The sequence below is a fragment of the Mesoplodon bidens genome, assembly GCF_964165515.1.
Source record: "Mesoplodon bidens genome assembly, chromosome: 10".
In the NCBI taxonomy this organism is placed as follows: Eukaryota; Metazoa; Chordata; class Mammalia; order Artiodactyla; family Ziphiidae; genus Mesoplodon; species Mesoplodon bidens.
The window spans coordinates 77,928,354-77,941,217 of record NC_138172.1 but is presented as its reverse complement, the minus strand read 5'-3'; the positions used below and the strand labels follow the sequence as shown (position 1 = coordinate 77,941,217).

Here is a 12,864-nt window from a genome sequence, read left to right as displayed (position 1 = left end):
AACCACATAGCTTTTTGGATGACAAAGCATTTCTTATCATCCGAATTCCTGTTCTCTCAAGGTAGGAACTACATAGATTCAGATATCAAGAGGTATTGGTATAGCAAGGAGGAAAGTGCTCGTTTTTATCAGAGCCCATCTTACATACCTACATGGACCTATGGGAGGTCATGAAATCTAATTAGATCTTGATTACATGGGCAGCTGGGAGAATGGGGGAAACAAGCTTCAGATAATATCATCCTTAAATAGTTGTAGTCATGTATTTATTTGTGACTGTAATTCCTTTGAGATAAACCTTTAGTGGAAATTGAATTTGTGTTTTTTTAAATAGTCACTGGTCTGTTGGGATCGGAAATATTTTCTAATAGAAAACAGTTATTGGCCACAGTTGAAGTGTCTGGTTATTTACATAGTCTCTCATCTTTATCTATTTTTTAAATTTTAATATCTTTTTTTAAAAATTTTATTTATTTATAGCTGTGTTAGGTCTTCGTTTCTGTGCGAGGGCTTTCTCCAGTTGCGGCAAGTGGGGGCCACTCTCTTCACCGCTGTGCGCGGGGCCCCTCACTATCGCGGCCTCTCTTGTTGCAGAGCACAGGCTCCAGACATGCAGGCTCAGTAATTGTAGCTCACGGGCCTACTTGCTCCGCGGCATGTGGGATCTTCCCAGACTAGGGCTCGAACCCATGTCCCCTGCATTGGCAGGCAGATTCTCAATCACTGCGCCACCAGGGAAGCCCTAAATTTTAATATCTTTATTGGAGTATAATTGCTTTACAATGTTGTGTTAGTTTCTGCTGTACAACAAAGTGAATCAGCTATATATATACATATATCCCCATATCCCCTCCCTCTTGAGCCTCCCTCCCACCCCGCTATCCCACCACCTAGGTGGTCACAAAGCACCGAGCTGATCTCCCTGTGCTATGCAGCAGCTTCCCACTAGCCATCTCTTTTATATTTGGTCGTGTATATATGTCAATGCTACCTTCTCACTTCGTCCCAGCTTCCTCTTGCCCCCACCTGTGTCCTCAAGTCCATTCTCTACATCTGCGTCTTTATTCCTGCCCTGCCACTAGGTTCATCAGTACCGTTTTTTTAGATTCCATGTATGTGCATTAGCATACAGTATTTGTTTTTCTCTTTCTGACTTACTTCACTCTGTATGACAGACTCTCTAGGTCCATCTACCTCATTACAAATATCTCAATTTTGTTCCATTTTATGGCTGAGTAATATTCCATTGTATATATGTGCCCCATATTCTTTATCCATTCGTCTGTCGATGGACATTTAGGTTGCTTCCATGTCCTGGCTATTGTAAATAGTGCTGCAGTGAACACTGTGGTACATGAGTCTTTCTGAATTATGGTTTTCTCAGGGTATATGCCCAGTAGTGGGATTGCTGGGTCATATGGTAGTTCTATTTTTAGATTTTTAAGGAACCTCCATACTGTTCTCCATAGTGGCTGTATCAATTTACATTCCCACCAACAGTGCAAGAGCATTCCCTTTTCTCCACACCCTTTCCAGCATCTGTTGTTTGTAGATTTATTGATGATGACCATGCTGACCAGTGTGAGGTGTGATACCTCATTGTAGTTTTGATTTGCATTTCTCTAATGAGTAGTGATGTTGAGCATCTTTTCATGTGTTTGTTGGCAATCTGTATATCTTCTTTGGAGAAATGTCTATTTAGGTCTTCCACCCATTTTTGGATTGAGTTGTTTGTTTTTTTGATATTGAGCTGCATGAGCTGTTTGTATATTTTGGAGACTAATCCTTTGTCAGTTGCTTCATTTTCAAATGTTTTCTCCCATTCTGAGGGTGGTCCTTTCATCTGGTTTATGGTTTCCTTTGCTGTGCAAAAGCTTTTAAGTTTCATTACATAATCTCTCATCTTTATCTCAGGGCAGTCATCCAGCTGGGCTTCAAGATCTGCCATTGAGTTACAGGTCCTTGCAGACCCTGGCTCTGGCCCCTTCACCCTGGCTGATGGACCACGGCAGCCCCTTGTGGTCATGTGATGTCTTTGTATTGAGTTTACAGGGTTTGTCAATTTCTGTAACTGCAGTGGGTCCAGACAGGGAAGTGACATGACTCAGCAAAGAGGATTACTTGGAAACTAGACCCGACCTGATCTTGAGTCCTGGCTTCTGTGATCTTGGGCAGGTTACTTAAACCTCTTAAATACAGTTTTTTCATCTGTAAAATGGAGCTAATAAGAGCTACCCTAACATCAAATGGATTCCATATATTTCATGCTGAGTTGTTTAGCAGAGTATTGATGATGGCTTATTTTTTAAAGTCCCTTTTTGTTTACTGGATCTGAGTAACAAGCTGGTCAACTCAGATGGAATAGCAATTAGTTTACATTGAATTTAGCAAATGGGTTTTCGAAAACCATCATTAAAGTGACAGAAGTTTTCACAAATGTAACATGAGAATTCTTCCTTCTTTCTAAGTGTTGGATGATGAGGTCTGGAGGGAAAGTTCAGTAGGAAGGTGATTTTTAATTGTAAGGAGCTTTCTTCTTGAGTCTATCAGACATATCTGGCTACAGAGAGGAGAGAAAAGGATCTTGTGGAATCTGATTGGGTGATGCCAGGAACCAAGGGGTTAAGTTGAACCATTTTAGCAGATTGGCAAGGGGCATCAGGGCTGGGTAATTAAGGCTTCATTTCAGGGGATCACTGATGCATCAAAGTTGTTAATTAGTTTTATGAAAACAAATTGTGCAACCACAGGGAGATTGTAATTGGATAGTAATTGAAAATAACTCAGTGGTAAACCTTAGTTGAGGAACCAGTGGAAGTAACTTGGAAGGAGAAAGGGAGTTGGGGTCTGTAGGTGGGGAGGGGGGAGAATGAAAGAGCCATAGTGAGACAAACAATAAGACAATTTGAAGAGAGATGACCTAGAGTAACCTTTTTCTTATAGAAATGAGGAAACAGATCTGAAAAGGGGTGCGGTTTTTCTAAGACCACACAGCTAGTGAGTGGTAGATTTCCTTTCTTCCTTTGCCATGATGTTCCAGGATTGTCATGACTTTGACTTTTAGGAGTTGACTATGAAGATCATGAAACACGCTGAAAAGAAGGCTTCTGGGGCTGGAGTCTTCCACCCCTGCCTGTTTGCAGAGTATCCTCAGGAATGCTGCTCCATCATAGGAGAGAAGCAAAGTAGTCTCAAACTCTTGTTTCACTTATATACCACCCTCGCCATGACAATGGCTTCAGCATCCATGGCTCCACCATCCCCAGGGCTGGAGAAACATTTCAGCCTTCCACAGTGTGTCATCCTCAGAAAGGCCAGTCAACAGGGAAGTGTGTTTTGTTTGATGTTAAAAGAGGAGAGTTATTTTATTTTATTTTAACTTTTTATTTTATATTGGAGTATAGTTGATTTATGATGTTGTGTTAGTTTCAGGTATACAACAAAGTCATTCAGTTATACATCTACATACATCCATTGTTTTCCAGATCCTTTTCCCATACAGGTTATTACAGAATATTGAGTAGAGTTTCCTGTGCTATATGGTAGGTCCTTGTGATTATCTATTTTATCTATAGTAGTGTATATTTGTTAAGAGGAGAGTTATTTATTTATTTATTTATTTTTTTGCGGTACGCGGGCCTCTCACTGTTGTGGCCTCACCCGTCGCGGAGCACAGGCTCCGGACTCGCAGGCTCAGTGGCCATGGCTCACAGGCCCAGCCGCTCCACGGCATGTGGGATCTTCCCGGACCGGGGCACGAACCTGAGTCCCCTGCATCGGCAGGCAGACTCTCAACCACTGCGCCACCAGGGAAGCCCAAGAGGAGAGTTATTTTTGAGGTTCAGTTTCAAGTTGTGATTTGATTGTGCACCCAGAGCGGGCATGTCAGTTTGGGGAGCTGGTTGAGGGAGGAGTGGACGGTTGCAAGGACACAGCTGGAAATGGCTCTTTCCAATGCAAACCAAGGACAAGTTATATCATTGTTCTCACCGATACTGCTCAAACCTCTGTAGCTCAGAGGCATTCAAGCCCACGAATTTTAATCAATAGCTTGTTTACCTAATCCGTTTGGATGGTTCCTCATACTCAGTGGTTCTGGGAATCCGAAAGGAAAATAGTCAGGTCAGCAGTGGAGTTTCAGGTATGACTCAGCTGTCCAGTAAGGTGAACCACTTATCTCTCTTTTCTTATCAGCTTAGACCAATAAATACAGTATCTGGAAGGACAAAGTGTATTTGTATGGAAACTAATCAGGACGACATTTGGGGCTCATTTGGCCAAAATAAATTTCACGGTCTTGAAGTTCATACAATAGACTCGTACTGATTTGGGTTACTTAGGGAGCTCTCCCCTCATGATCCCTGCCTTCTCCCCCCTTTTTGGTCTGTCTTACTGTCTCACCCTGATTTCTCAAATGAGTCTTCTCAGTTAGCACGGTTACAACATGGCTATAGAGCAAAAAGAACTCTACTTTTCAAGTTTCTCCAAAGGGACTTCAAATATCTGGTGGATCCATTGCCTTCACTGGCCAAGTTTTCCCTGAGGCCTTTCTTTTAAGTCTTAATATTTGCATCACCACAATAAGTTGGGAGGAGGAGTGTTGCCCTTTTGTGCCTGTGAATGCTTACAAAAAGTAAAGAGAGGAGCTCAGCCAAGTAGATGATTTTCCACCTGTCCTGTTCCTTGGCTACCAATATAAATAAGAGCTGTTGCAGCCACATTGTCCAGTTAACAGAGGGAAAATATACTTATCAGTGGTGACTGCTTTTAAAAATAACATTTATTGTTTTTCTAATTATAAAAGTTAATATGGCCCTGTAGAGAATTTGGGAAGCTTAAAGGAGAAAAAGGAATACATTAATTTACTCAGGATCTCTTTTGTGACTATTTGGATAAGTGTATGTTCAAATCTTTTCCAAGAGGATACAACCCGCTTCTGTGGACATCTAGCTTTCTTGTTTAGAGCATTTGCCTTCTTTTTTAGTATCTGAATCTTACTATAAGTGCTCTTTATTTGCCATAAACTCAATACTGAACCATGAACTTTCTGAACTAAGAAAATAAAGAATTAATTTATTCCACACACCCTGAGGCTTCAATTTCTTATTAGAGAAGTCACAGGTAACACAATGCTCGAGTTGCAGTGCTGCAAAAGAATTTTGATGGATATTGTCAATAGTAAGGTAAAGGGAGGAAAGAAGGAAGTTTCTAGGGGCAAATTTTTTTTTTTCCTGCTAGGAAAAAAATGCCAGTAACTTTAGAGAAATCTGGAATGCAGCCAGCTACTGTGTATCCTGTACATAGTGACAGATATCTATACTTGGTAGAGGAATAGATTTTCTAGAAAGGTGCTTGTCAAATGGTCTCTGGCTTTAGCTGTGGTTCTGAGCTCCATTGTGGAGCTGCTAAAACCATTCCTAGCAGCATTTTCCCATTCACTTGACTCACTGTTAATGATTGGAAAGCACCAATTCAGCATTCTGCCTTCGAAATCATGTTAGAAGTCATGTACTTAATTTCCACTGATAATATCCTTTGGCAAAATTGGGGGAGGATATTAAATATTGAAAGTTTTGAACTGAGTTCAGGAAATAGGTGGGTGGATTTCTTAGGCTGTTGGCATGTGGTTTGTGGGCAGGAATTCCTTTTCTTAAGCAAGAACAGTGCACTATATTGACTGGCCGGGTCATCCAATGTACTGTCCCTGAGAACCAGAGTGTAGACAAGTGTTCTTTGTCTAATTGAGTGAATAAAAAACATGTTTTGGCATGAGTGGCCATGTGCATTTTCAGGGAGGAGGGGCATATGCATGCCAGGGCCTAATGAATTCAAATCTTAAAAGCGTATCCATAAAACTTGTCTGTGGATCAGAAGGGGGCTGGTGGGAATGCGTGATATCTAAGCCTTAAGACTGCACTGGAAGTAGAAGCAGGATGTGGGTGGTTGTACAAGGGAAAAATGCTGTTGGAACATTAGATTTGCCGTGTCAGAGGCCTTCGGAATCTGCACAGTTGCAAGAATTTCTCAGGCCGTAAGGCATGTAAAAGAGGCAGTTGTGCTTTGCTTTGTGTGTTTTACAACTGGAGAACGTCATCCTTTGAAACAAGGGGGAATGTCTTCCTGATTGAGGAACTTGAAAATGTTTCTCTTGACAAGTGGGAGTCGAGTCATGAGGTTTCTAATGAGCAGTGATTAACAGCTCCGGGAAGAGTGCACATCACTGTCTGCACCCGGCCCCATGTCGTCTGGCCACCTGGCTCCCAGATTTCCCTCTGTGCCAGAAGAACCAATAAAAATATAAGTCAACTGACTAGGAGGTGCCACCAGTGTCTGCCAGGTTTCTCGGGTACGGTGTCAAATGACAGGGGCAACTAGAGATGTCCAGCTGGCCTGAGTTGAGCACTGACTTTCTCCCTGGGTTTGTGTGCTCTCTCTGGGCCGTAGTCATTTCACCTGCAAAATGGGGTGATACCACTCATCACTTACCCTCATCTCCACTGTGCACCCTGGTACAAGCCATGATTACACCTCACCTGCCCACTCACTGTAGCAGCATCCTAACTAGTCTTCCTGTGTTGATTCTTACCTCCCTAAAATCCAGCCTCCATGCACCAGCCAGAGCGGTCATGATGCTCACTGTCTCCATCTGAAACCATCTTGTTTGCTTGCTTTCTTGTTATCTTCTCTCTGATCCCTGCCCTGGAATACAAGCTTCATGGTCTCCCCTACATCCTGAAGAGCCTATCCACTGGCTCTAGCGGGGTGGTTCTCCCTCTCTCCTTCCAGCCGCTCTTGCTCTGGTGTTCTCCTGTTCTCATTTTGTTCAAGCAGTTTTATTTACTTCCTGAGCTAGTTTGAAATGGGAATCAGGAAACGGAGGGTTTAGTTTTAGTTCTGCCACTTCCTGGCTGGGTGCCCTAAAGACAGTCACTTACCTTCTCTGGGCCTGTTTCCTTACTTGTAAAGGAGAGGGTGTATTTGTTTGCAAGGGCTGCCATAATAAACTACCACAGACTGGGAAGCTTAAACATCAGAAGTGTATTTTCTCACAATTCTGGAGACTAGAAGTTTGAGATAAAGGTGTCAGCAGGGTTGATTCTCCTGGGCATGTCGAAGATGGCCATCTTCTCCCTGTGTCTTCAACATGGCTTCCCTTCTGTGTGTCTGTGTCCTAATCTATTCTTATAAGGACATCAGTCATATTGGAGGAAGGCCCAGGTGTACCTTAATTACATCTTTAAAGGCCCTATCTCCAAATATAGTCATGTTCTGAGGTACAAGGAGTTATGAGTTCAACATACAAATTTTGGGGGCACAGAATTCATCCCGAAACAGAGGGGAATATGCTGCATAATATCTAAGACCATTTCCAGCAGTACGAAATTATATTTTTGTTGGAGATCTTCCTCCTCACTTTCTTGCCCAAGTTTCACTCCTATGAGGTAACAGCTTGGTGCATATGCTTCCTAATTTTTAATGTTCATACATATCCTCTCGTGCATTTTGAAGGGCGTGTGTGTGTGTGTGTGTGTGTATCTAGCAATAATATAAGTTATGGACTGTCCAAATGGGAGAATTTATCCACAAAATACTAAATGGAACCAAAAAAAAAAAAAAAGCCTCCAAGAAGGGCTTTTAATTTCATTTTTTTCTTTAATTTTTTTAATTTAAAAATTATTTCTATCTTTATTTTTTATTTTATTTTTTAAAAAATTGAAGTATAGTTAATTTAGAATCTTGTGTTAGTTTCTGATGTAGAGCAAAGTGATGCAGTTATCCACATATATGTATATTCTTTTTCAGATGCTTTCCATTTAGTTTCTATAATTTTTTTTTTTTTTTTTTTTTTTTGTGGCTGCATTGGGTCTTCGTTGCTGCGCGCAGGCTTTCTCTAGTTGCGACGAGCCGGGGCTACTCTGTGTTGCGGTGCACAGGCTTCTCATTGCGGCGGCTTCTCTTGTTGCAGAGCACGGGCTCTAGGCACGTGGGCTCAGTAGTTGTGGCTCGTGGGCTCTAGAGCGCAAGCTCAGTAGTTGTGGTACACGGGCTTAGTTGCTCCGCGGCATGTGGGATCTTCCTGGACCAGGGCTCGAACCCGTGCCCCCTGCATTGGCAGGCGGATTCTTAACCACTGCGCCACCAGGGAAGTCCCAGTTTCTATAATTTTTGAAGTATATAATTCAAAATTGTTTGTTTCTTTCCACAGCTGGAAACTGACAAGCTGGCTCTCCCGAGGAGCCCCAGCCCGCTTAGCACGAGCCCGGTCGCCAGCCCCAACCCGAAACTTGAGAATTCCACGCTTCTGACAGTGGAGCCCTCCCCGCTGGATAAGAACAAGGGCTTCTTCGTGGACGAGTCCGAGCCCCTCCTTCGCTGTGACTCCACGTCCAGCGGCTCCTCGGCGCTGAGCAGGACCGGATCCTTTATAACCAAAGGTACGGATGGCTCAGACCCACATTCATTCTTTAGCCTCCCCTCAAATAGCCCGTGGCATCTCTCCCTCCATCAGTTCCCCATTCCAGTAGGGGCTGGGTCATCTAAATGACCTGCCCTGGACTCCGAGGTGAGGCCTGTGCGAAATGACATCATTAGCTAGTCGGGACCTGCCTAGAAAATCTTTACAGCCCCGACTGTCTGGCCGGGAGCCTGTGTCCAGGAGTATCGGTCACCCTTGATCCTCATGATGCTATCGAGTGTGTGTTTCGGGGAAGGTCCGATAACGTGTAGTCTGGCAGGTTTTTTGTGTGTGTGTGTGCAAATTATTTACTAGGCTTGCAGAATCCAGGGATTTAAAGTATAACTTATCTTGAGAGTCTGGAGTAGAGGTTTTAGTGACTGAAATTAAATTTCGCTCTGTTAAGCTTGGTTGCAAATAACAATGTTTTAAACATCATGGGTTGGTACTTCGGTAAATAATTTGCCACTTGCAGTTTTGAATAGCAGGGTAGGGAATTAGCATGTACACTATACTGATGACAGGTTTTTGTTAGAAATTTCCTAGTTTGGGTAACACCGGTTATATTTTACCAAAAGGGTTATACTTTATGTTGTTTTTTATATCTTTATAAAATAATTCTATTTTACATATTTATATTTTATACTTTATATATTCATATATCTCTATACTTATATAAAGATTTATATTTTAGTTTATAATTTATGTTACATATTATATTTTAGAGAATACGTTTTATAAATGATAATAGAAGTTATAGTTCCTCACTCCATTGTAAGATATGACCCAAGAAGCAATATTTTCTTATTTATGTGCTTTTGCTCTAAGCAGTTTAATTTTAAAATATGACAATGTAATTAGGAAGTCAGATAAGCCGATTATTGACTTGGAATGTTTGAGGGGAAAGGCTGGGCTCATATCTTTGCTTACTAATATGTTACAGATGGGGAAAGTAGTGACGTTTTGTTTTTGTTTTTGTTTTTTTAAAGTTTCTTTAAGTATTTCAGCATTCTCCTGAGTTTCAGGAGAATTTCGGAGACGTCATTTGAGTCTAGGCAAATGTCATGTTCTATCAACGCATTCAAGCAGATGAGCAGATCCTTGTCTGATCTCTGTTAGGCACATCTTGTTTGTTATCTTACGTGCAACGTCGGTAAAAACCAATGTGCCTGAGCTTCACTCCCTCACCTTGTGGGGTGGGATGGGGACAGCCTGGGGAGAGGGTCGCTGTCACCTTAGCTCTCCTCCGTCCCCCAATACAGTCCCGTTACAGCTGTCCCCTCTGCTCTCCTCCCTGCAGAAAAGAAGGACACAGTGCTGCGACAGGTGCGCCTGGACCCCTGCGACTTGCAGCCTATTTTTGATGACATGCTCCACATCTTGAATCCCGAGGAGCTGCGGGTGATTGAAGAGATTCCTCAGGCCGAGGACAAGCTGGACCGGCTGTTTGAGATCATTGGAGTCAAGAGCCAGGAAGCCAGCCAGACCCTCCTGGACTCTGTTTATAGCCACCTTCCCGACCTGTTGTAGAACACGAGGAATACTGCACTCTGGAAATTACTCAATTTAGTGGCAGGGTGGCGTTTTTATTCTTATTTTTTTTTAAATTTTTGTTTTTTGGTGTGTGTGTGTGTGTGTGTGTGCGTGCGTGCGTGCATGTGTGTGTGTTTAACAGAGTATATGGCCAGTGTTTTGAGTTCATTCTTTCTTTTTAAAAACCCTTCTGGGAAGTTAACATATAAGCCTTTTCAACTGTTTCAGAATATCCACCGCTGAAGTTTTTTTAGGTTCCATATTTTCTCTGTTTTGCCTTCATATGTATTCTCAAAATTGTTCTGTGCACTTTAAATTCACTTAATATATCACAAATATAGTGTGGCTTTTCCCACACACTGGATTATGAGGCTCTTAACTTCTTAAAAGTGTCATAGCATCTTGTGAATGCTATAAGCTGTCTTCATGTCTCAACATTCACATCTGCTTTATTATTATTATTATTACTATTTTATTATTTGCCATTTATGAATTTTCTTAAGGGTTCAAGAAACGTAAGACCCCATTGAGTTACTGTAATGCAATTAGATCTTGAAATCTCTTTTTAACATGCCTTGTTGGATAGTTCATATTTATGGCTGAAACTTGACCACACTGTTGCTGATTGTATGGTTTTCACCTGGACACCGTGTTGAATGCTTGTTTACTTGTGCTCCCCTTACGCTAATCTGCTCTGGGCTGGAGACATGAAATCCTCACAAGCCATCATGACTTGCTATTTGAGTGGCTTGACAACTGGGCCACCAAGGAACTTGAACTTCAACTTTTAGAGATTGAGCTCTTCTGGAACATATTGCTGCACTTTGGAAAGTCACAATTGAAGTGCTGGTGACAAATGGCACCTTTTCCAAAGGGAATTTGTCCAGCTTTGCTTTACAAGATGTCTTGTTTTTTATACACACATAGTCGATAGGTCTGGTCTGCCCTCAAGGCCTTGGTCTCGGTGGGTTTCCTTCATTCAATCACTTTAGTTAAAAATGGCTGCAGCTTTAAGAACTCTTGTCTGATATATTTGCAACTCTGCTCCCATTTATAAACGCGCTCTTTGATGCTTAGTTGCTGAATTCTAATGCAAAGGTGGTCTGGACTCCCTTTGTGTGGGTGGGGTTTGTGGGTAGTGGTGAGGGACTGATATCAGAAAACTGCCTTCAAGTGTACTAATTTATTAATAAATATTAGGTGTTTGTTACTTGAGTAGTTGAGTATATTTAATCCTTGCCTTGTTCGTGTGCTCATGTTATAATTCTTTGATTAGTCTCTTGGAAAAGTGTATTCTAAAAACGTAAGCATTTCTAATCTGAATCATGCACATTAGCAAAGGTTTGTGTTTGGAAAAGTACCTAGAGATTCATAGAGAAGGACTTCCAAGCATTGAGGATGAACAAGCATTTCCTAGTTTATTGGGGGTAAATCTGAGGCTCCTGCTTTTGAGATTGTCTCTGCTTTAAGAAATGAGGATTGGGAGGTGGAGAGGTATAAATGCTGACTAGGCTTTGGATTATATTCTTCTTAACTCATTTCCATCTTGGAAATTAATACTCATGGGCGGGTCTATATAAGTTCATGGGCCTGTCTACACAAGTTCATAGGCTTCTATATGAAACCTTATTGCCCCTGATTAACTTCAGGGGGCTTTCTTGGCAGTATGGCAGGGTAACATCTTATGTTGGTGGGATATATTACATTATATTTTATCTATTATGTTATATTTTATATTTCACTGCTTATCTCCCTTAGCTTGGGAACTCTGGCTCTACAGAATTCCCACAGCCAGACCCTCAGCAACTTTGAGTTCCTCTTTCAGTGAGAAATTGGAAGTAGATACCCTGTCTGAACACTTTGACACCCATGTCAGTGACATGAAAGGGGTTTTCTGATTTTGTCCACTTCCATGTGGCTGGTTTCTAGAGCGCCATCCTGGGATTTGGTTTCATGGTTCTCGGGCCAAGTTTCCTTTCCTCTTTGTCACCAGAAGACAGAAACTCTTCACAAAAGGAAAACAAACCAGAATGGGTCCTGGAGGGTAGTGGAGGAGACAGATTTTTTTGTTTTTCAGAGGATTTCAGGACTGCCACTTATTTTATGTGGGGTTGAGAACATCATAAATGAATGAATCAGCGTTAACGGTAATTTGTAAATTATTCATAGCTTGGAGATGCTTTTATTAATCTTTTACACAGCTTTATACTTTACAAAGTACTTTGCATATTATGTTATTGAATCCGCACAACTATCCTATAAGACAGGAACTATAATTTGTGCCCATTTTATAGATGAAAAATAGGCTTATTTTAAAGGCTAAGGAACTTGCTTAAGGGCCAACAGCAGAGTTGTAGAGATCAGACTTGAATCTGAATCCAAGACTGTTTATTCAGGACTGTTTATCCAGAACTCTTTTGTCAGGCTGAAGCAGTGGACACAGAGATCATGGTGATAAAGTTTATCTGGGTTATAAGGAAAGCCCTATACTTAAGTTCAATAAATAATTGTGGAAATATAGGGAAGGGGTGGCATCTCTTGATGACCCGGGGGAAAGGGACATAGGAGTTGTGGTTAAACAGAAGCTGAATATTGAATTAACATGATATATAGCTTTTCTTAAAAAAAAAAAAAGACCACCTTTAACTGCAGTATTAAAAACTAGAATGTTCTGATTGGAGCTGATGATAATCTCATTTGTATACTCTCTTGCTCACTTTGGAGGTTTTCTCTGATTGGAGCTGCCCTGCTTTGAGGGGTCTGCTGAACTGGAAGGTCTCCACTGTGGGGTTGGGGAGAAGAGTAGGACACAGAATTGAGAGCAACGGCTGGGAAATCTACACTTGATGAGGAAGATCCATGGAGGCAGGGGAAAG

The 12,864-nt window shown here is 41.7% G+C and overlaps 1 protein-coding gene across 2 annotated transcripts in view; it reads left to right on the top strand.

Moving 5' to 3' along the window:
- TNFRSF21 (TNF receptor superfamily member 21) overlaps positions 1–11,198 on the top strand; it is a 65,017-nt gene extending 53,819 nt beyond the window's left edge. For both annotated transcript variants that reach the window (XM_081245849.1, XM_081245850.1), the window contains 2 exons: positions 8,207–8,435; positions 9,756–11,198. In XM_081245849.1, the coding sequence (XP_081101975.1) occupies positions 8,207–8,435; positions 9,756–9,985 (459 nt within the window). In that variant the 3' untranslated portion in view covers positions 9,986–11,198. The remainder of the gene's footprint in view (positions 1–8,206; positions 8,436–9,755) is intronic.
- Positions 11,199–12,864: the final 1,666 nt, after the last annotated feature.